Below are 22,062 nucleotides of genomic sequence, written 5' to 3'. Positions count from 1 at the left end.
TCAAGGAGAGAACTGAGGAGAAATTTCCTGACAGAACAATTAATCAGTGGAACGGTTTTCCCTCCAGAAGTTTTATATGCTCCAACACTAGAAGTTTTTAAGAAGAGATTAGATAATCATTTGTCTGGAATGATATAGGGCTTCCTGCCTGAGCAGGGGGCTGGACTAGAAGACCTCCAAGGTCCCTTCCCACTGTGATTCTTTCTCTCTCCTAACTGCCCCAACAATTCAAGTTAAAAAGGATAGCTTTCCTCACACACACACACACACACAAGGCCGCAGGACGCTACTGCGCGCTGAGCCATTCAGAACAGAGTCACAGAAGAGGCAGGCTTGGAAATTGATCCCTATTTATGACGGTCTCAGCATCCCGGGGGGGGGGGGTGTCACGTAATCCCCTTTTGCAACCCTTCTAACAACAAAGTCAGCAGGGAAGGCCAGATTCGCTTAACGACCGTGCAACTCATCGAACGACGGCCGTGATTCGCTTCAGCAGTTGTGGCTGAAGCCAGGTCGTAAAACGGGCCGAAACCTCACTTAACCACAGTCTCGCTTAGCCACAGGGCAAAATGGTGGTCGTAAGTCGAGGACTTAACTGTCCTTTTGCTCATTTTCTGCTTGGCGTCCCAGCTCAAGGAGCTTAGCCAACAGGTCTGGTTGGGTTTGGCTGGGCGCCCATTCAGGGAAAATGTGAATTTGAGAGCTGAAAACGCTTCTCCTCCAGGCCCTTCTCCACATGTGTTGAGAGAGAGAGAGAGAGAGAGAGAGAGAGGGAGGGGAGAGAGAGAGGGAGAGGGGGAGGGAGAGAAAGAGAGAAAGAGAGAGAGAGGGAGGGAGAGAAAGAGAGAGAGAGAGGGAGGGAGAGAAAGAGAGAGAGAAAAGAGAGAGGGGAGGGAGAGAAAGTGAGAGAGAGGGAGGAAGAGAGAGAAAGAGAGAGGGAGGGAGGGAGAGAAAGAGAGAGAGAGAGAGAGAGAGAGAGAGAAGGCCTTTAAAGTGAGGTTTTACTTTAGCCGAGGAGAAACGACGCCTGGAATTCAGAAACAAAAGAGCACTTTGAAAGGTGGGGGGGACTTCACAAAGTTTGCAACAAGGCAAGCTTTGTGAAGCTTGCTCGGGACTACCGAGCTCAGCCTAAACATTGGTTTGGCCGTCTTTCTCCCTTCCTCTCTTTTCCTTCTCTCTCTCCTTCTCCTGGGGCAACAGGGTGGCTTTTGTGCAATAAAACTTAAAAAAAAAAAATTTGGCCCTCCGGGGTCCAGCAGTTAAGTGGCCTCTCCATGAAACGTGAAGAGGCACACTGACCAGTGGTGAAACTTCAAAAAAAAATTACAATTAACATCCAGGATAGCCTCTCTTTCTCTCTCTCTTTTCTCTCTTCTCTTCCCTTCTCCTCTCCTCTCCTCTCTCTCTCCCCTCTTCTTCTCTCTCTCTCCTCCCTCTCTTCTTTCTTCCTCCCCTCTCTCTTCTCTGCTTCTCTCTTCTCTTCTCTCTCTCTCTTCTCTCTCTCTCTCTGCTCCTCTCTCTTCTCTTCCCTTCTCTCCTTTCTCTCCTCTCTCTCTTCTCTGCTCCTCTTCTCTCTCTCTCTTCTCTGCTCCTCTCTCTTCTCTCTCTCTTCTCTCTCTTCTCTTCCCTTCTCTACTCTCTCTCTCCTCTTCTTTCTCCTTTTCTTCTCTGTCTCTTCTCTCTCTCCTCTCTCTCTCCCCTCTTCTCTGCTCCTCTCTCTTCTCTGCTCCTTTAACTCTTCTCTTCTCTCCCCTCCTTTTCTCTCTCTTTTTCTCCTCTCTCTCTCTCTTTTCTCTCTCTCTCTCCTTTCTCTCTCTTCTCTGCTCCTCTCCTCTCTTCTCTCTCCTCTCTTCTCTCTCTCTTCTCTTCCCTTCTCTCCTCTCTCTCTCTCCTCTTCTCTCTCCTTCTCTGTCTCTTCTCTCTCCCTCCCCCTCTTCTCTGCTCCTCTCTCTTCTCTGCTCCTTTAACTCTTCTCCTCTCTCTCTCTTTTCTCTCTCTCTCTCCTTTCTCTCTCTATTTTCTGCTCCTCTCTCTTGCTTCTCTCTCTCCCTCTCTTGCTTTTCTCTCTCTCTCTTCTCTCTCTCAAGACATAATAACCCAACAATGGATTTATATAACTACAATCCCAACTATATTATATTTCAACCAGCCAGCATTGGACAAATGATATTTTCCCAACCACCACCCCATGGAAGGTATCACCTGAGGCGATAGGTCTACGACAAGTTTCCTGCTCTTCGAAAAGGATCCAGTTTGCTAACTCTTTTATTTATTGCTGCCTTGTAGAGAGAGTGTGGTTGTTACTATCGACTTTCCAGCCTAAACCGACGGGCTCGGAGTTCACCTTCTAACCTTTTCTCTCTCTCTCTCTCTCTCCTCCTTCCTTCTCCTCTTCTGCCTTCTGCGTTCCTGCTCTTCTGTCAGAAATAAAGATTTCAGGCATAGGTAAGACACCCGATGGTCAGTTGTGGGTTCCTTTTCTCTGTCAAGTTGCATGCTCTTCTTTTTTCTCTCCTCCCCCCCCCCCTTTTCTTTTCTTTTTTTTGAAAACAGTTTTATTAGTTTTTAAAAACAAACAAACAAACAAAAGATAAAAACATCCAGCTTTCTTTCATAAATATACAAACAGTGTGTCGCTTGGTTTACCAGTTTTTGTGCATTCATTTCGTAGTCTCAATTAGAGTTACATTACATATTAACTCATATTATCAATCAAAAATTATATACCCTAGTATCACTATCAAACAATCATTTGACTATGATTTTGTTCATTCATACTTTACGAGATAACTATAATTTACTTAATTTATTTTATAACAAATCATATAATCATACCAAATCTATCCTAAAGGCATTTTATAAATGTGATATTAAATAAGAAAGAGAAAAAAAATATCTCTTTATATATTCATTATTATCTAAAATTCTAAATATTCTATTATTGTATTTTATCATCCAACCATTGATAGAAAAGGTCCCAAATTTTATAAAATTGTTTATCCTCTTGTTCTCTAATTTCAAATGTCAATCTACTCATTTCAGCACATTCCAGTAGTTTCTTAATAATTTCTTCCTGCAATGGTATTTTCTCATTTTTCCAGTTTTTAGCAAATACAATCCTAGCCGCCGCCCTTTTCTTGTTGTTATAAGGTGATTGAAGGTTGCTGGGCTGCCAACGGGTGAAGGAATATGAAACAAATTCATTTTATTTTTTTAGATCCTCCCTTAATAATGCAATTTATCGAGCAGCAAAGAGGTGAAATGCAAAAACAGGAGGCCCTGAGATTGAAATCTGCCAACAGGCCTCACAAACTAAGACCTTCTTCCCCTAATTTTGCACATGTCTGTGAAAGGGGCAGGGCTTATATCACGAGGCCACGCCCCCCCCTCCTGTGTTTTGATCTCTGGCTCTACTAACCCTGAACCCTACAATAAACCTACTACATTTTTAATTCAGGATCCTTTTTTTTTGATATCTATATTAAATCGTTTGTCGCAAGACATCAAGGTGTTTTGATGAAGAATTGGATATGTTGCTGGAATTGGGTATGTCTAGTGCAGGGTGTCCAACCTTGGCGTTAAGCCTGGAGGACTTCAACTCCCAGAATACCCCAGCCAGCTTTGCTGGCTGGGGTATTCTGGGAGTTGAAGTCCTCCAGGCTTAACGTTACCAAGGTTGGACACCCCTGGTCTAGTGAGTGGTGCGGTGGCCTAGCGGTGGAGCTCTCGCCTCACAATCAGGAGACTGTGAGTTCGAACTCCTCATTGGCGAGAGGAAGGGCATCCGGACAGTAAGACACTCAGCTCTATTCAGTTGCGCAGGCTCAACCCCAAAAGGGATTTATGGGATCATTAAAAGAAGATGAATTGGGTATGTCTAGTTTAGGTGTGACATGATTAGCAGTCTTTCAATATTTGAGGGACTGCTCCGATTGGGGTCAACCTATTCTCCAAAGCGTGCAAAAAGCAGGACAAGAAGCAACTGATGGAAACTAATCAAGGAGAGAAGCAAGACGAAATAAGTTTAATTTAGAGCAGTTAGATTAATTTAGAACAATTGATAGTGGAACAACTTGCCTCCAGAAGTTGTGGGTGTTTCAAACACCGTGACTTTCTAAGAAGAGATTGGACAGCCATTTGTCTGAAATGGTATAAGGTTTCCTGCCTGAGTAGGGGGCTGGACTAGAAGACCTCTAAGGTCCCTTCCAACTCTTTTAATCTGTTATTCTTTTACAGAACCTTCAGTTCTGTTGAAGGAAAACAGCAGCTGGTTTTCCAGGGTGGAAAAATGATCTGAAAATTACTTTGTGCAACTCACCATCCGTTTTATATAATCTAATCTATTAAAACTATAAACCTAAATGCCCATTTCCAGCCTGCTGTCGGTTTTTTTTCTCAGCTTGCCACCATGTTTCAGGCCAGCCACCACTGCATTAAAACTAAAGCAGAAAGACTGCAGAGTTTGCAAATAAGGCTGGCTAAGTTACTAGGCCTCAAAGACCAGGATGGCTTGGCTCACAATCGATCTGTGTTGTTAAGACTCAGAATAACTTTATTGTCATTTTGAACGTACACTAATCGGCATACATTAAAAATGAAATTTTATGGCATACAGCTTTCAAAGGGTCTCCACCTCTAATATATCATACATAAACATGACTAAGTAAATAAATAAAATGCAAAATTATGCATATACCCCCATGTTAACCGTCTATGCTGTATGGGTCAGGGAAGAGATTTTGTAATCCAGCACAGGTCTCTTGTGTTGAGTACAGAAATGTTACGTCACGTAATGGTTGTGGGGAGGGGTCAACCTTTGGTCTTAAGATCCCTCACAACTTTAGATGGTCACTAAGCGGCCGTAAGTTGCGGACTATCTCAATTTAGTCGCTTTGCACCAAGAGGGATGGCAAACAAATTTAATAAACGATAAGGAGAATATTGGTGCATTCCAACAGAACCAGTTATAGAATAAAGACTCCATTGGCTGCACATGTGAAAAAGGGAGAGAGCTGGAGTTAGTCTTTCATACACACATACACAACTCTACATGTGTGTGTCCAAGAGGAAAGGAATTAAGGGTTTTAAACCTTTTCTGCATTTCATTTGCTCTTCTGAGCGTCTTCTCGCTTGATTATACACCATGAGAGGGATTCCTTCCTTCCTTCCTTCCTTCCTTCCTTCCTTCCTTCCTTCCTTCCTTCCTTCCTTCCTTCCTTCCTTCCTTCCTTCCATTTCATCCCATGCATGTCACTTACCTTGCTGCATATTATCTTTGGCAGGTGTTTGTTTAAAAAAAGGGGCTATACCACTTGGGCAAGGAACACTCCAGACCACAATAAAGGAGAATATTTGTAGCTCGCGATTGAAATGAGGGGTCCTTTATGTTCTCTTAAGCTTGGTGATTTTCTTGCAGATATTTCATTATCCAGGGTAGGTAATATCATCAGTGCTAGGAGGGAGAGGAGGAGGAGGAGGAGGATTGTGGGGTCCTTAGTGCTCTCTAAACTTGGTTGTTTCTTGAAGATGTTTCACTACCAAACTAAGTAACATCATCAGTGCTAGAGGGGAATTTGGAACGATGGAGGAGGAGGAGGACTGTGGGGTCGTTGGTGCTCTCTAAACTGGTTGGTCTTCTTGCAGGCATTTCATTATCCAAACTAGGTAACATCATCAGTGCTAGGAGGGAGTAGATGGTGAGAGAGAGAGAGAGAGAGAGGGAGGGAGGGAGGGAGGGAGAGAGGGAGAGAGGGAGGGAGAGAGAGAGAAAGAAAAAAAGAAAGAAAGAAAGAAAGAAAGAAAGAAAGAAAGAAGAAAGAAAGAAAGAAAGAAAGAAAGAAAGAAAGAAAGAAAGAAAGAAAGAAAGAAAGAAAGAAAGAAAGAAAGAAAGAAAGAATGAATGAATTCTTTATTGGCCAAGTGTGGTTGGGCACACAAGGAATTTGTCTTGGTGCAAATGCTCTCAGTGTCCATAAAAGAAAAGATACGTTCGTCAAGAGTACAAGAATCATAAGGTACAAACACTTAATAATAGTCATAGGGTACAATAAGCAATCAAATCATACTAGGAAACAGTCAGTAAAATCTAGTTGGGTCATGAAACGTCTTAGAGAAAAGCTCAGAGAGCACCAAGGACCCCACAATTGTCCTCCTCCTCCACTCCATAATCCCCACTCCCTACTAGCATTGATTATGTTCCCTTGTTGGGTAATGAAACATCTGCAAGGAAACAACCAAGCTCAAAGAGCACCAAGATCAGATCACATTTCCTTTTAACCAGCTTCGTTTTCACTCTGGCTTGTGCAGAAACCAAGTTGTCAACTAAAAAGATACTCCTTTGGTCTTTTTAGCTGCCAGAAAAAGGGAGTGGGGGAAAAACAGTGCATTCCTTAAGTGCCTAAATAATCGCCCTGGAAGCTCAAAGTTGTTGGAGAGCCAGAATATTACTGGAGAGCATGATTGATGACTCTTGGCTATGGATGTGTCCCATTGGAGAATATACATCCAGTGGGTGGGGGGAAATACCAGGGTCATGGTGGAAATGAATGATGTATTTTAGTATCGGCAGCATCCAGCTAACGCCAGCATGGCCATTTTCAAATCCTCCGGTCCTTCGATACTCCCACCTACTGTATCTTTGCTTATTACATTGGCTTTGGGGACTTCGCAGTGCTGTGATACACAATTAAGTATCTTGATTTGGGGGTTGTGCAAGAGATAAACGGGGTCCTTTCTGCCCTCAATTTTTGCAGTCACAGCCCAGCTCATAAATATTACCTGACCGCCGACCCCACCTCTGGATCCATCTACCTCTCGGATACCAGCAGCCGTCGCATCTTCAAGATCAAGTCAACGACAGTGATCAAGGACGTTGTGAAGAACTCGGAAGTGGTAGCCGGGACAGGAGACCAATGCCTTCCGTTCGATGACACCCACTGCGGAGATGGAGGGAAAGCAACCGAAGCCACCCTAACAAGCCCCAGGGGTAAGAGAGACTCGTCAACTCATAAAATATTTCTCTGGTCTTTTGGAGTTGCCAGCAAAAAGGGAAGGGGGAGCGGTGCAGCAGCTTGCAAAACCGAAAGTGCATTCCATAAATGTTTCCATAGATAGTTTCTAGGTGACCGAAGTTTCTGCCTCGCAAAATTCTAACTGGAGAGTATGACTGATGACTCTTAGCTATGGATGCGTCCCATTGGAGAATATAAATTACGATGCACCCAGGGGGGTGGAGGGAAAACCAGGGTCAAGGGTGACAATGAATGATGTGCCTCAGAGTCGGCTGCACTCAAGTAGCACTGGCATGTTTACTCCTAATAAATCTTCTTTTAAGCTTTGAAAATCTGGCTAGAGACTCATGATTTAAATGGGGGTAATTACCGGAACCCTGACAGCTAGCCAACTTTGAGAGCCCTGACAGGACTGTTTTAATACAGGTAACTCTCGACTTACAACTATTCATTTAGTGACCATTTGAAGTTACAACGGTTCTTAAGGACGTCTGTCCATGAGCATCGATGAGGGGTGTGCCATATGTGCCATGACGTCACCATGCAAACCCCACGACTTACAAATATTCTCTGTCAACTCGTAAAGAATTCCTGGCCTGCCATAGGCAAGGGGGGCGGGGGTGGGTGGGAGAATTGATAGAGAAGCTCGGTTGCTATGACCAGAAGCACATTCCACACATACCTTTCTCCAGATTGTACCCCAGGTTACTAGAAAAGACGCCGGAGAGGCCTGTTTTCTGCAGCCCACAAAAAGTGCTCCATTGGAGAATGTGATTTATGACACACCCTGGGAGGAGAGGGGAAATAGGGTCATAGGTGGGCAGTAAATTACGTGGGGCAGAGCCAACTGCATTTGGGAAAGTGCCAACATGTTGCTCCTAATAAATAGTTGGATTTCTTTTGAAATTTGGCTCATGAATTAATTAGGGCAGCCGATCCGTCGGAACCCTGGCATTCTCCTTTTTTTAGAATGAGACAGCTAAATAACAATGACCACTTACTGCAGTTGCTCCCTGATTACGAACAGCTTACCGTCAACTTTGAATCGAACTTGGCATAAGCCGTTTTTCTATTCCTCAGTTGCCACCCGGAGTGGGGGGAAAGGAGGATGAAATACTAGACAAAACACAGAACTGTCTCCTGAGAACCAAGGTCATCTGTACAGGTGGTGGATAGAAATGGGGAGGAGTGCCTGGAGAGCCCGCCAATTAACCTAATTGGCCAACGTAACCTTTGACTTTTGGGGAGGGAGTTATTTCCTATTTTAATTATACTGAAACCACGGGAAACCTTTAGAGTTGCTTTTCCATGTGAGTGTACCAATATGATGTACCCAATAAAGGAGTTCTTAAAGGCAGAGCTTAGCCTCAGAATTCTGATTTGCTTGAGTTCGCTAGTCTTTATTGAAGTTAGTAGCTCCTTAATCGGGTATCATTTAACAAACAAACAGTAAACAACAAGCTAGTCAAGGAACCCTCAAAAACACTCCCACCAACACTGAAAGGACAAACCAGTAATATACAACCAGAGAGCGAACCCTACTCCCTGCTACACTGGTGATGTTACCTAGTTGGGTTATGAAACGTCTGCAGGAAAACCGCCACGTTCAGGGAGCACCAGGGACCCAACAAAACAAATAGTTTTAATATCCAGGCATTGCTTGGCTAAGTTGTTAACTTGAGTTTGTTTCCTTGTCACAGGCATCACGGTGGACAAGTTTGGGTTTATTTATTTTGTGGACGGTACAATGATCCGACGTGTGGACCAAAATGGAATAATCTCAACGGTCCTTGGTTCTAATGACCTGACGTCCACCAGACCGCTGAGCTGTGACTCAGTCATGGATATCTCTCAAGTAGGTATAGGTGTTTCGTGGTAACCTTTTTTCTCTATATCTTCTTTTTCCCCTTCTGTATTCCTTCTCATGGTGGAAATGTCTTTTTTCCTTGAATTATATTTGCTACTACTTGGTACATGTCTGTGGAGATTCTCAATTATCCATTACAGATAACAGATAATCAGTTGGAAGGGACCTTGTAGGTCATCTAGTCCAACCCCCCCTGCTCAAGCGGGAGACCCTACATCATTTCTGACAGATGGCAGTCCAATCTCTTCTTGAAAGTTTCAATTGATGGCACTCCCACAACTTCCGAGGGAAGCTTCTGTTCCATGGGTTGATTGTTCTCACTGTCAGAAAATTTCTCCTTATTTCCAGGTTGAATCTCCCCTTATTCAGTCTCCATCCATTGTTCCTTGTCTGGCCTTCAGGAGCTTTGGAAAATAGCTTGACTCCTTCCTCTCTGTGGCAGCCCCTCAAACATTAGAAGATGCTATCATGTCTCCCCTGGTCCTTCTCTTCACTAGACTAGCCAGGCCCAGTTCCTGCAACCGTTCATCGTATGTTTTAGCCTCCAGTCCCCTGATCATCCTGGTTGCTCTTCTCTGCACTTTTTCTAGAGTCTCAACATCTTTTTTATAATGTCGTAACCAAAACTGGATACAGTACTCTAGGTGTGGTCTTACTGAGGCTTTACAGAGTGGTATTAGTACCTCCCTTGATCTCGATTGTATCCCTCTGTTAATGCAACTTAGGATTGCATTAGCTTTTTTGGCTGCTGCTGCACACGGCTGGCTCCTGGTTGTCCACTGAGACTCCAAGATCCCTCTCATCGTTACTGCTATTGAGCCTGGTTTCACCCAGTCCTGTATGTGTACTTTTGATTTTTCTTGCCTAAGTATAAGACTTTACTTTTCTCTACATTGAATTTTATTTTGTTAGATACTACCCAGTGTTCTAGTCTGTCAAGATCCATCTGGATCTTGAGCCTATCTTCTTGGGTGTTGGCTATTCCTGCCAGCTTAGTATCATCTGCAAATTTGGTAAGTTCTCCTTCTATTCCCTCATCTAAGTCGTTAATGAAGATATTGAAGAGTACTGGGCCTAAGACAGAACCTCGTGGCACCCCACTGCTTACTTCCCTCCATGAAGACTTAGCCCCATTAAGGACTACTCGTTGAGTACGGTTTGTCAGCCAGTTGCGAGTCCATCTGGTGGTGATGCTATCTATTCCACATTTTTCTAGCTTACCAAGAGGTAGGTTGTGGTCTACTTTGTCATGGTCGTCCCCAAGGTGCTTTTTTTAAAAAGACAACTGGGCTTGCTTTGTCTTTCCTTGAAGACATTTCGCTTCTTGTTCAAGAAGCTTCAGTCAGAACTGAAGAAGCCTCTTGGATCAGAAGTGAAACGTCTTCAAGGAAAAGCAAAATCCAGGTGCCTTTTGAAAAAGTGACATTCTGTCTGGTACTTCTCCCTATAAACTGAATTATCAACTTTCTCTGCATAAATCTTTAGATGCCTTGATTTTTCCTTGGATTCCTGGCATTATCTGACATGTTCTTTCAAGATTTGGGATATCTTGTTCTCCTGGTCACGTCTAAGCCAACATTATCTTTTGGAATACACAATACCTTTGACAGATCAGGTCCTCAACTCACAGCCATTCATTTACTGACTGTTCAAAGTAACAGTGACTTATGACCAGTCCTCGCATTTTTGACGAGCAAACTCAATGGGAAAGCCAGATTCACTAAAAGCATTGAAAGGAAAGGGACCTTGGAGGTCTTCTAGTCCAACCCCCTTCTCAAGCAGGAGACCCTACCATTCCAAACCAATGGCTGTGCAGTCTCTTCTTAAAAACTTCCAGTGATGGAGCAGCCACAACTTCTCAAGATAAGCCAATTCCACTGATTAATCGTTCTCACTGTCAGTAAATTTCTCCTTTATTTCTAGCTTGTTTCTCTCCTTAAGTTAGTTTCCATCTGTTGCTTCTTTGTCCTGCCTTCAGGTGCTTTGGAAAATAGATTGACCCCCTCTTCTTTGTGGCAGCCCCTTAAATATTAGAAGAAGTTATGAAGTCTCCTCTAAGCCTTCTCTTTGTTAGACTACACATACGTAGTTCCCTTAAGCCAGTGATCCCCAACCTTTTTGACGCCGCGGCCCGGTGCCGGCATCAGCTGGGCGCCGCGCCAGTACCGGCATCAGCTGGGCGCCGCCATCTTTTTGATGAAAAAGTGCTTCCGGTGAGCTTTCTACCGGAAAAGCTCACCGGAAGCACTTTTTCATGAAAAAAAGATGGCGGCGCCCAGCAAGCCGCGGCCCGGTAGGAGTTGTTCCGCGGACCGGTACCGGTCCGCGGACCGATGGTTGGGGACCCCTGCCTTAAGCCATTCATCATGCATTTTATCCTAATCACCTTTGTTGCTTATGTCTGCACCCTTTCTAAGGTTTCAACATCTCTTTTTACCTGGTGACTGGAACTGGATGCAGTATTCCAACTACGGTGTTATTATAACTGTGGATTTATTATTATTCTTATAAATATAAACAATGTTCCAATATTTGAGGGGCTGCCACAAAGAAGAGAGAGTCAGGCTATTCTCCAAAGCACCTGAAGGCAGGACAAGAAGCAATAGGTGGAAATTAATCAAGGAGAGAAGCAACCTAGAACTAAGCAGGAATTTCCTGACAGTTAGAACAATTAATAAGTGAAACAACTTGCCTCCAGAAATTGTGAATGCTCCAACATTGGAAGTTTTTGGGGTTGGACTTGAAGACCTCCAAGGTCCCTTCCAACTCTGTTATTCTTGTTAAATATAATTTATATTTAACATATAATCATATATAATCTATAGCTTATCACTTTGTTGTTTTTGCATGTACACTGAGAGGTTATGTACCAGAGACAAATTCCTTGTGTGTCCAATCACACTTGGCCAATGAAGAATTCTATTACATTCTAAAATATAAATTCAAATGTGGATATATTATAAGTATATATTGTCACATGTTCCAGTTCTATTCCCCCCCCCCCCAGTTTTATTTACTGGTGCAGTTCATGGGCTCACAATGAATGCAATTTTGCTTTACATCGAAGACACCGTGGATTTGGGGGAACAAGTTCAATCCAATATCTCGCAAATGGTTGCCCGAATTATCAACAGCAGGAAAATGGCGGATTTTGAATTGCATTTGATTGCAAATGGATTGCGAGCGAGTGCTGTCACGCTGAGCTTTTTAAACTCCCACTGTTGAAGACGGCTTTTTAAAACCTATATATATATATATATTATATTTATATTTAAAAACTGAATTTCCAGGCTGAGACAGACATACCTGAGGTTGCCTAAAGTTTAGGAATTGAAGACAGGCATTATATCCAATTGGGATACCATTCTGAAGCCATGACTTCTAAATACAAATATGCGCGACCTTATTATTGAAATTGTTCGATGAAATGTTCTTTGTTCTGCTAAAAACGGTGATTGGCTGGTTCTCTTGAATGCTGTTCCTTAGGCACAATAGAACCCAGTGGGGAGCCTTCCATTTTTTTAACCACCCGTATAATTCACTCTTGTCCACCTGGCCTTTATTCTTCTCTGGTTCTTTCTTCCTCTAATTTGAAAAGATTGCTTGGCTTCCCCACTGCCTGCCATTTACGAGCTCGATAAAAATGACAGGGCTACGAAGGTCACTTGCTTTGCAGACTTTGAAGCAAAGAATGGCTAATTCTGCATCGGCACATGCACCTTTGCTGTTCAGCCAAGAAACGGCTGATGCAAACTTGGATGCGGGATTTTTTTTTTAATGTCTCTTCTGGGGTCACTCTGGAATTTTCTAAGATAGGCTTAACAGAATACGGTGGGCTGCAAAATCAAGAGGCTCCGATTTCGATCCTAGGTAGAGGCAGATATTTCTATCTCTGGGCGCAAAGAGAAAATATTTGCTGTGAGCTCCACGTAGGCGTCTGGAAGGGAATCGGCCAGTAAATGCACAGCTCCATTCATTCACCTCCGACTCCACCCCAATGCAAGGGATTACAGGGGGCATGAAGAGGAAAAGGAAAGGCTTGCAGAAATACGGTCAAGCTACATTTTGTTTTTATTATTTTATTTTAGTTTCTTAAACATTATAATATTAAAGGAGAGCCAGCTTGGTGTAAAGCTTAAAGCAGCAGCATAGAAAATGGAAGATCATGAGTTCAAGTCCCCCTTAGGCATGAAAGTTGGCTAGGTGACTTTGGGTCCCATGATAGCCAACTGGGTGACTCTGGACCAATCCCTGTGAGATGAGGAGTTCTAGTCCCACCTTTAGGCATGATAGCCAACTGGGTGACTCTGGACCAATCCCTGTGAGATTGGGAGTTCTAGTCCCATCTTTAGGCATGATAGCCAACTGGGTGACTCTGGACCAATCCCTGTGAGATTGGGAGTTCTAGTCCCACCTTTAGGCATGATATGATAGTCAACTGGGTGACTTTGGGCCACTTAGCAGGAGACGGTGAATTCTAGTTCCATATTAACCATGAAAACCAGCTGGATAACTTTGGGCTAATCACCAGGAGATAGTGAGTTCTAGTCCTGTCTTCGGCGTAATAACCACCTCGGTTACTTTGGACCACACATTAGGAGACGGTGAATTCTAGTTCAAAGTTAGCCATGAAAGCCAGCTGGGTAACTTTGGGCCAGTCACCCTCTCTCAGCCCAATCCACCTCACAGGACCTCATTTACCAAACTAGGTAACATCATCAGGGCACTATGTGGTAACGAAACCTCTGCGTGAAAAACCTCCCAAGCTCAGAGAGCCCCAAGAGCCACACAGTTCAACCCTGAGCAACAAATAATTCGCTTCCCTCAGTACTCTTGATTCACTGGGACCCATTAAGGCTTCCAGGAAAGGAGCAATTTGTAGTGTATCTTTTTAAGCCTTCAACAGCTCCTGAGCGTCTTTAGAAAAATCAAGAGGGGGGTGCGTGTTCCTGGTGTGTGGGGCATTCACTTTCCATTGGCTAAAATGTAGAATCGCCCCAAATGGAAGAATGGGGTTAATTAGTAATTGCTCTTCTTGGAAAGTAGGAGTTGCAGAGCCAGAAGCGAAAGAAACAAAAGCCAGAAACACATTTTGATTGGATTTAAATCCCCACCCAAAGGAATATCTTGACAGGATGATGTCATGGGGGCGAACAGAAAGAGGAAGGGGTTTTCTTCCCCTCCCAAAAAGTATTTGACTTTCAAGGTAAAGGAAATTGAAAGCTATCCCAGAAAAAGGCCAGCGATGTGTTGTTGCCAAGGAAACTGCACAGGTATCTTCATGAAGACCCAGGAGCTGAGTTTGATTCAAAGGAGACTTCATCTGTAAATTACTTGGCTTTTGTTTAATTGGCTGGTTAAAGGGAAAATCCTCATCTAGTTGGCTCAGGACCAAGACTGTGGATGAGGTCACATGCCAGATGTTCCTTTGTAGGTATAACAGAGTTGGGAGGGACCTTGGAGGTCTTCTAGTCCAACCCCCTGCTCAAGCAGATAACCCTATACCATTCCAGACAAAATGGCTGCCCAATCTCGTCTTAAAAACCTCCAGTGGTGGAGCACCAGGGATGGGATTCAGCCGGTTTGGACCGGTTTGAGTGAACTGGATGATAATTTTACATCTGGTTCACGGAACCGGTAGTTCTGATGACCTGCTGCCCCTGCCCCACCCCTCCCAGGAGTCCCCACGCGAACATTTTGGATCCTAGGTAAGTACAGGGCCCACGTGGAGGCTTGGGAAGGGAGAAAAATGGGCCTTCCAGAGGCTCAGAAGGCCAGAAATGGGCCCATTTTTGGCCTCTGGAGCCCGGGAGAGGCCGTTTTCGCCCTCCTGGAGGCTCGAAGAAAGCCTCTGGAGTCTGGGGAGGGCGAAAAACAGGCCTCCCAGAAGTTCTGGAAGGCTGGAAATGGGCCTGTTTCCAGCCTCTAGAGAGCCTCCGGAGCCTGGGGAGACTGTTTTCACCCTCCCGGAGGTTTGAGGAAAGCCTCCGGGCCTGGGAGGGTGAAAAACAGCCATCTCGGAAGTTCCGGAAGGCTAGAAATGGGCCCATTTCGGCCTCTGGAGAGCCTCCGGAGCCTGGGAGAGGCTGTTTTCACCCTCCCGGAGGCTCAGAGAAAGCCTCTGGAGCCTGGGGAGGGTGAAAAAAAACCAGGCCTTCCAGAAGTCTAGAAACAGGCCCATTTCTGGCCTTTGGAGGGCCTCCAGAGCAAGCCCGGGGAGGGTGAAAATGCCCCCCCCGCCATGTTGCAGGAGGCCGACTAGGCCATGGTCACACCCACCCAGCAACTTGGCAAAGAACTGGTTGCTAAAATTTTGAAATCCCCCCCCTGTGGAGCACCCATAATTTCTGGAAGGAAGTCGTTCCACTGATTAATTGTTCTAGCAGTTAGAAGATTTCTCCTTAGTTCTAGGTTGCTTCTCTCCTTGATTAGTTTCCTTTCTTTGCTTCTTGATCTGCCTTCTGGTGCTTCGGACAATAGGTTAACCCCCCTTCTTCTTTCTGGCCGAAGATAGAATATCTGGACAGGATAGAGCTGTGGTCCTTAAACTGTTTGATCCAATTATCCCCTTTTCCTGCTTTCAAATAATGTCCTTTCCCCCCCCACACACACACAAAACCCACCAGGCTCCAGAAAGAGTGCAGAGAAGAGCAACAAAGAGGATTAGGGGTCTGGGGGCTAAAACATACGAAGAACAGTTGCTAGAATTGGGTTAGGCCTGGTTTAATGAAAAGAAGGACTAGGGGTGACATGATAGCAGAGTTTCAACATCTGAGGGGCTGCCCCAAAGAAGAGGGAGTCAAACTATTCTCCAAAGCACCAGAAGGCAGGACAAGAAGCAACGGGTGGAAATTTATCAAGGAGAGAAGCCATCTGGAATTAAGGAGGAATTTACTGGCTGTGGGGAAATTAATCAGTGGAACAACTTGCCTCCAGAAGTTGAGGATGCTCCATCACTGGAGGTTTTTAAGAAGAGATTGGACAAACATTTATTTGAATTGGTATAAGGGTTGGAGTAGAGGACCTCCAAGGTCCCTTCCAACTCTGTTAATTCTGTTTATTCAGAATGTTGTTTTACATAAGCCTTTTTTCTCCTTTCTTGGTGAAAGGTTACCTCGGTGGTCACTTAAGAAATGACACTGACTTGACATCAGTCAATCAACCAATAAGTCAATCAATCAATGCCACAGAACTTAGCTGAGTCTTTTATAGGGGTTGGACTAGAAGACCTCCAAGGTCCCTTCCAAACTCTGTTAATTCTGTTTATTCAGAATATCTTACAAATTATGAAGTCTACCCCCACCAATCCTTTGGGAAGGTTTTGGGCTTTTTTTTTTTTTTTTTTTTTTACTAAAACTGCTGATTTCATTAATCATGAAAACATGATTAAGAACAAAGAACATTTTGTCTTTGTCCAAATAATGACTTGACCTTGAGCAAAAATCCCATAGTGGCTCAGTACATTATCGTCAAATCCCAGGAAATTTTTTTTATTTGCATTCAGAGTTTCTTCCAGCAGCCAGTGACTAAATTTCAAAGGTTATCAGCAAACCCTCTTGGAAATTTAACATAGATGATATGTTACCTTATATTATCCTATATTGCGTTACATTGCATTATTGTATTGCATTACATGGTATTATATTACATTACATTATATATTAACAGTTTAAATTAGGTTAGATTAGATATCATATCTTGTATCATATATGTCCAATATATAATAGGATGTTATATAATAATATGAAATAATAATAGAATAGAATATAGAATAGAATGGAATGGAATAGGAATAGGAATAGAATAAACATATACTTTTTTCCCAGTTGCCTCTTGAAAAAGCACCTTTGGGACAACTATGACCTGGATGATTGAGAATCTCCATAGTCATAACATTAACATAATATTACGTTACATTGCACAATAATGTTATGTTATATTGCATTGCATTACATTAAATTATATTACATTATAAGGGCTCCTCAACTTACAACCATACTTGCGACTGGAAAAAAGTCATTGTGATTTAAGGGAAAAGGAAGGGAAGCAGAAGGAAGGGGAGGAGGGGAAGGGAAAAGAAAGGAAAGAAAGAAAGGGGAGGGAAGGAAGGAAGGAAGGAAGGAAGGAAGGAAGGAAGGAAGAAAGAAAGAAAGAAAGAAAGAAAGAAAGAAAGAAAGAAAGAAAGAAAGAAAGAAAGAAAGAAAGAAAGAAAGAAAGAAATTCAATCTGCACATTCTCTACGACCAGGTGGGCCGGCCTATGCTCTGGTCTCCTAGCAGTCATCTGAATGTGGTGAACACCACCTATTCCTCAGCGGGGCATATAGCTAGGATCCAAAGAAAGAATGGAATACGACCAAGTGGGCAGAATTCAGGGGTGGGCCTACTGGGGGTTTGCAAGGGTTTGGGGGAAACCCTAGCTAAGAGTCTGCACAGTTTGGAGAACCTCCAAATCCCACTCCTGGCTGGCCACTCCCCGCCACTCCCAGGAGTGACCACGTGGCCCATTTTGGATGCAGGTAAGTGCAGGGTGCGCACTGAGGTTCAGGGAGAGCGAAAAACAGGCCGCCCAGAAGTTCAGGAAGGCCTGAAACGGGCCTATTTCCAGTTTCCAGAGGGCCTCCGAAGCCCAGGGAGACAGTTTTTGCCCTCCCAGAGGCTCGAGGAAAGCCTCCGGAGCCCGGGGAAGGCAAAAATGTCCTTCCTGCTGCGGTGCAGGAGGCCACCTTGGCCACGCCCACCCAGCAACTGGACAGAAAACCCGTTGCTAAAATTTTTGAAGCCCACCCCTGGCAGAATTACATCCAGAGTGCAACCCACTTTGCAACCTTGCTTAGCATATTCTGGTCCCGATTATGGTTGTAAATCGAGGACTACCAGTAACTGAAAAATAATAAAACAATCTCACCCCGTCGCTTTTCTTCCTTTCATTTTGCAAAGGTTCGTTTGGAGTGGCCCACCGACCTGGCCGTCAACCCAATGGACAATTCCCTCTACGTTCTGGACAACAACGTCGTGTTGCAGATCTCCGAAAACCACCAGGTGCGCATCGTGGCGGGCCGGCCAATGCACTGCCAAGTCCCAGGGATCGACCACTTCCTCCTGAGCAAGGTAGCCATCCACGCCACCTTGGAATCCGCCACAGCAGTGGCGGTCTCGCACAGCGGTGTCCTATACATCGCGGAGACCGATGAGAAGAAGATCAACCGGATACGACAGGTCACTACGAACGGCGAGATTTCGCTGGTCGCCGGAGCCCCCAACGGCTGCGATTGTAAGAACGACGCCAACTGCGATTGCTTCTCCGGGGACGATGGCTATGCCAAGGACGCCAAGCTGAATGCGCCTTCCTCCCTCGCGGTATGCGCAGACGGGGAGTTGTACATGGCCGATCTTGGGAACATCCGGATCCGTTTTATCCGGAAGAACAAGCCTTTTCTCAACACCCAGAACCTGTACGAATTATCCTCGCCCATCGATCAGGAACTCTACCTGTTTGATGCCAGTGGCAAGCACGTTTTCACCCAGAGCCTCCCGACTGGAGATTACCTGTACAATTTCACCTACACGGGCGATGGAGACATCGCCCTCGTGACTGACAACAATGGAAATTTGGTTAATATCCGGAGAGATTCGACCGGGATGCCACTGTGGCTGGTGGTGCCAGATGGCCAGGTCTATTGGCTCACGATGGGCACCAACAGCGCCCTCAAGAGTGTGACTGCGCAGGGCCAAGAGGTAGCCATGATGACCTATCATGGCAACTCGGGACTCCTAGCTACCAAGAGCAATGAAAACGGGTGGACCACATTTTACGAGTGAGTATTTGGACGCAATGGCTCAGCGGCTAAGACGCTGAGCTTGTCAATCAGAGAGGTTGGCGGTTCGGCAGTTTGAATCCCTAGCGCTGAGTAACGGAGCGAGCTGCGCAACCTTCTCTCCACCAAAGGAAGCCACGGGCACACAGCAGAGGTGAAACGCCTCCCCCTAAATGGCACAAGCCGTTCCCCCCACAAGTCTTAGAAATGTCAAAATGGTTCATAACAAGAGTGGACCTCTTTTTTAAAAATCAGTGGGATGTCCTGCCGCCTTGACCAAAGATCTGATGCTTTGGCCTAGGACAGTGGTGGCGAATCTGTGGCATGAGTGCCAATGGTGGCACGCAAAGCCCTCTCTGTGAGCATAGATAACAGATAATCAGAGTTGGAAGGGACCTTGTAGGTCATCTAGTCCAACCCCCCGCCCAAGCGGGAGACCCTACACCATTTCTGACAAATGGCAGTCCAATCTCTTCTTGAAAGTCTCAAGTGATGGCGCTCCCATCGCCCCAGCTCAGCTCTACCGTGTTTCTCTGTGGCGCTTCTCTCCGTCGTTTGCAGGAAAACAGAAGTTCCGATTCGGGTCTCTGCAGCGCATGCGCTGGCCTCCCTCTGACCAGCTGGTTTTCGGGTCTCTGCCGTGCATGCGCTGGAGTACAAGCGCAGGCGGGGCAGGAGCCAGTTTGGGCAGGAATGCACGCGCACTTTGGGCACTCGGTGTCTAAAAGGTCCGCCATCACCGGCCTAGGAGATTCCCCTCGGTTTATCTCTCTCCGTTCTTGCACTTTAATTTCTGTCCGTACGTCTCTTTTCTTTCCCAGGTATGACAGCTTTGGACACCTCACTAACATCACTTTCCCAACCGGTCAAGTCACCACTTTCCGGAGCGATACGGACAGCTCCATCCACGTCCAGATTGAGACCTCCAGCAAGGACGACGTCACGATCACCACCAACCTTTCAGCGTCAGGGGCCTACTACACCCTCCTGCAAGGTAAGCCCAGCCCATTTCGACAGCTTCTTCCTGGAAGTCCTTTTTTAAAGTTTTTCTTAATTGAACTGGGGTACGACATCCTCGGAGCAGAGTTCCCCAAACTTTCCGGCTTTGTGGACTGGCCAGCGGGGGAGAGAGAGGGAGATAGAGGATGGTTTCACACGAGCGGCCGGCAAATCAGACATGATATTCTTCCGATTAAAATCAGAATTCCTATTTTCTTGGGAATCGCCCACCCCACCCTTTCCCCCCACCCCTTCTTCTCCTCCTTCCCCTCCCCTCGGAGGCCCCGAGTCAGGTGTTGCTACCGCTGGCGCGGCTCCGCGCGGCTCCAGTCCCGCGTTGCCTCGGGAAGGGAAAGGCAAAAAGGAAGAGCCGCGGCGGCGCTTTGCAACAGCAGCAGCGGCTCCTGGTTTTGCCTTCCCTTCCCGAGGCAACGCGGGACTGGAGCCGCGCCGGCGGTAGCAACTCCTGACAGCCCCAGCCGGATACCTGAGCGGAGCCCGGGCAGTGCGAGCGGAGGCCGCTGAGCAGCAGGAAAAGGGAGCTGGGCAGCCACAGACCAGCCTCGGTGCAACACGCCACCGCCCGGCCCTGGCGAGGGAAAGCAGCGGGCGCTCCCCGGGCGGCGGCCTTGGCCCCACCACCAGGGAAACGGCTGCCCAGCTCCGGAGCTGATCCACACCTGACCGGCTGGAAAGGAAGGGTGTGTAGCGTTGGTGTTGTGTGTGCAATTTCTTGGCGCGTGGTAGGGGGTCTCTTTTGGCCGGCCCCGATTTTTTTTTCAGAGGGGAATATCATGCCTGCAAATGTGTGTGCACGCCACTCTTATTTGCACGAATAGCACACACAGGCTCGCTCATAAGTGAGGATGTGAGGGGGAAGTTTCAACCGCCGGTTCCGTGGCCCAATTCCAAATGTGTCAGCTGTGCCTCCATTCAAAATCCAAGAAAGAAAACCTTTAAGACTCCATTAAAATAGAGAAAAGCACATTTACTGGATTTGAAGGGATAGCAACAAAAGGAAAGTAAGTCCTGAGGCAAATCGGCGCAGAAATTACGTATTGAAAGTTATCCCAAGTCCCCTCCCCCAACAGTTCAAAGTGGACATCCAATCTGAGGTGTGTATAATGTTGTCTTCAGGTGGCGTCTCACACACCTGGTATGCCAAGACGGTTGACCTTGGCCTAGAATTTTGATGCAGTTGCGCAGAAAGCAGGAAAGCGTCCATCTTTTGCAGTTCACCCAACTTTGACCTCCAGCATCCTTCCCCCCACAAAGCCCAATTATTCCTCCCCCCGTCCCCGGTTTCCATGGCATCCGGCAAAGAGTCAAGCCATAAAAGATGTCAGGAAGACGTCTTGGAGAGGCTGACATTCAGCCCTCCTGCAAAAGGTTCACCTCAAAGTAGTGATCTGTGGCCCCGGGGATCGGGGGACCTCTGCCTTAGGGGGAAAAGCTGGATAAAGTCGTTCTTCAAAGGAAGGTATAAATAGAAGACCCTAAGGTTGAAGGTTAATTCTGGGTTTGTTAAATCTAATCATTGTATGAAGATTCTGAAAGGGAAGGACTTCGGGCCCATCACTAGGAGACGTGAGTTCTAGTCCCATCTTAGGCATGTAAGACGGGTAGGTGACCAGTTATCAGGAGGGAGGGAGTTATAATCCCACCTTAGGCAGGATAGTCAGTTGGGTGACTTTGGGCTAATCACCAGGAGGCAGTGAGTTCTAGTTCTGCCTTAGGTATGAAGCCCTGCTGGGTGACTTTGGGCCGTTTACCAGGAGAGGGTGAGTTCTAGTCCCACTTTCCATATGAAAGTCAGCTGGGTGACTTTGGGCCAGTCACTCTCTGGCTCGTCCCAACCCACCTCACAGAGTTGCCGTTGTGAGGAAAATAAGAGAAGGAAGGAGGATTTTGAGCATTGGTCACCTTGAGTTATTTATAAAAATGATAAAGTTACAATAAAAAAAAAAGTTAATAAATAAAATAAATGATGGAAGAACAAGGAAAATAAACATAATGGCAATACACATTATATGTGTGTGTGTGAGAGAGAGAGAAAGTGGCTCAGTGGGTCAACAGCTAAGATGCTGAGCTTGTCGATCAGAAAAGGCCAGCAGTTCGGCGGTTTGAATCCCCAGCGCGCCACATAACGGAGCGAGCTCCCGTTCCTTGTCCCAGCTTCTGCCAACCTGGCAGTTCAAAAGCACGTAAAAAGTGCAAGTAGAAAAATAGGCACCGCCTTTGGTGGGAAGGGAACAGTGTTCCGTGCGCCTTCGGCATTTAGCCACGCCAGCCACATGACCACGGAGACGTCTTCGGACGGCGCTGGCTCTTCTTCGGCTTTGTAACGGAGAGGAGCACCTTCCCCC

At 45.8% G+C, this 22,062-nt stretch overlaps 1 protein-coding gene across 9 annotated transcripts in view; it reads left to right on the top strand.

The window, feature by feature from the left end:
• Positions 1–22,062, top strand: part of TENM4 (teneurin transmembrane protein 4) — a 559,913-nt gene that overhangs the window by 518,465 nt on the left and 19,386 nt on the right. For 6 of the 9 annotated variants that reach the window (XM_087966003.1, XM_087966002.1, XM_087965999.1 and 3 more), the window contains 5 exons: positions 2,428–2,448; positions 6,756–6,988; positions 8,714–8,868; positions 17,820–18,697; positions 19,519–19,691. In XM_087966003.1, the coding sequence (XP_087822129.1) occupies positions 2,428–2,448; positions 6,756–6,988; positions 8,714–8,868; positions 17,820–18,697; positions 19,519–19,691 (1,460 nt within the window). The remainder of the gene's footprint in view (positions 1–2,427; positions 2,449–6,755; positions 6,989–8,713; positions 8,869–17,819; positions 18,698–19,518; positions 19,692–22,062) is intronic. The other 3 variants (XM_087966004.1, XM_087966001.1, XM_087966000.1) reach the window with 1 other exon arrangement.

This window comes from Notechis scutatus, chromosome 5 (assembly GCF_049901735.1).
Source record: "Notechis scutatus isolate UNSWTSFEM ecotype Mainland chromosome 5, rNotScu1.2, whole genome shotgun sequence".
Lineage (NCBI taxonomy): Eukaryota > Metazoa > Chordata > Lepidosauria > Squamata > Elapidae > Notechis > Notechis scutatus.
The sequence above is the reverse complement of the archived record's forward strand: the minus strand, read 5'-3'. Positions and strand labels throughout refer to the sequence as shown.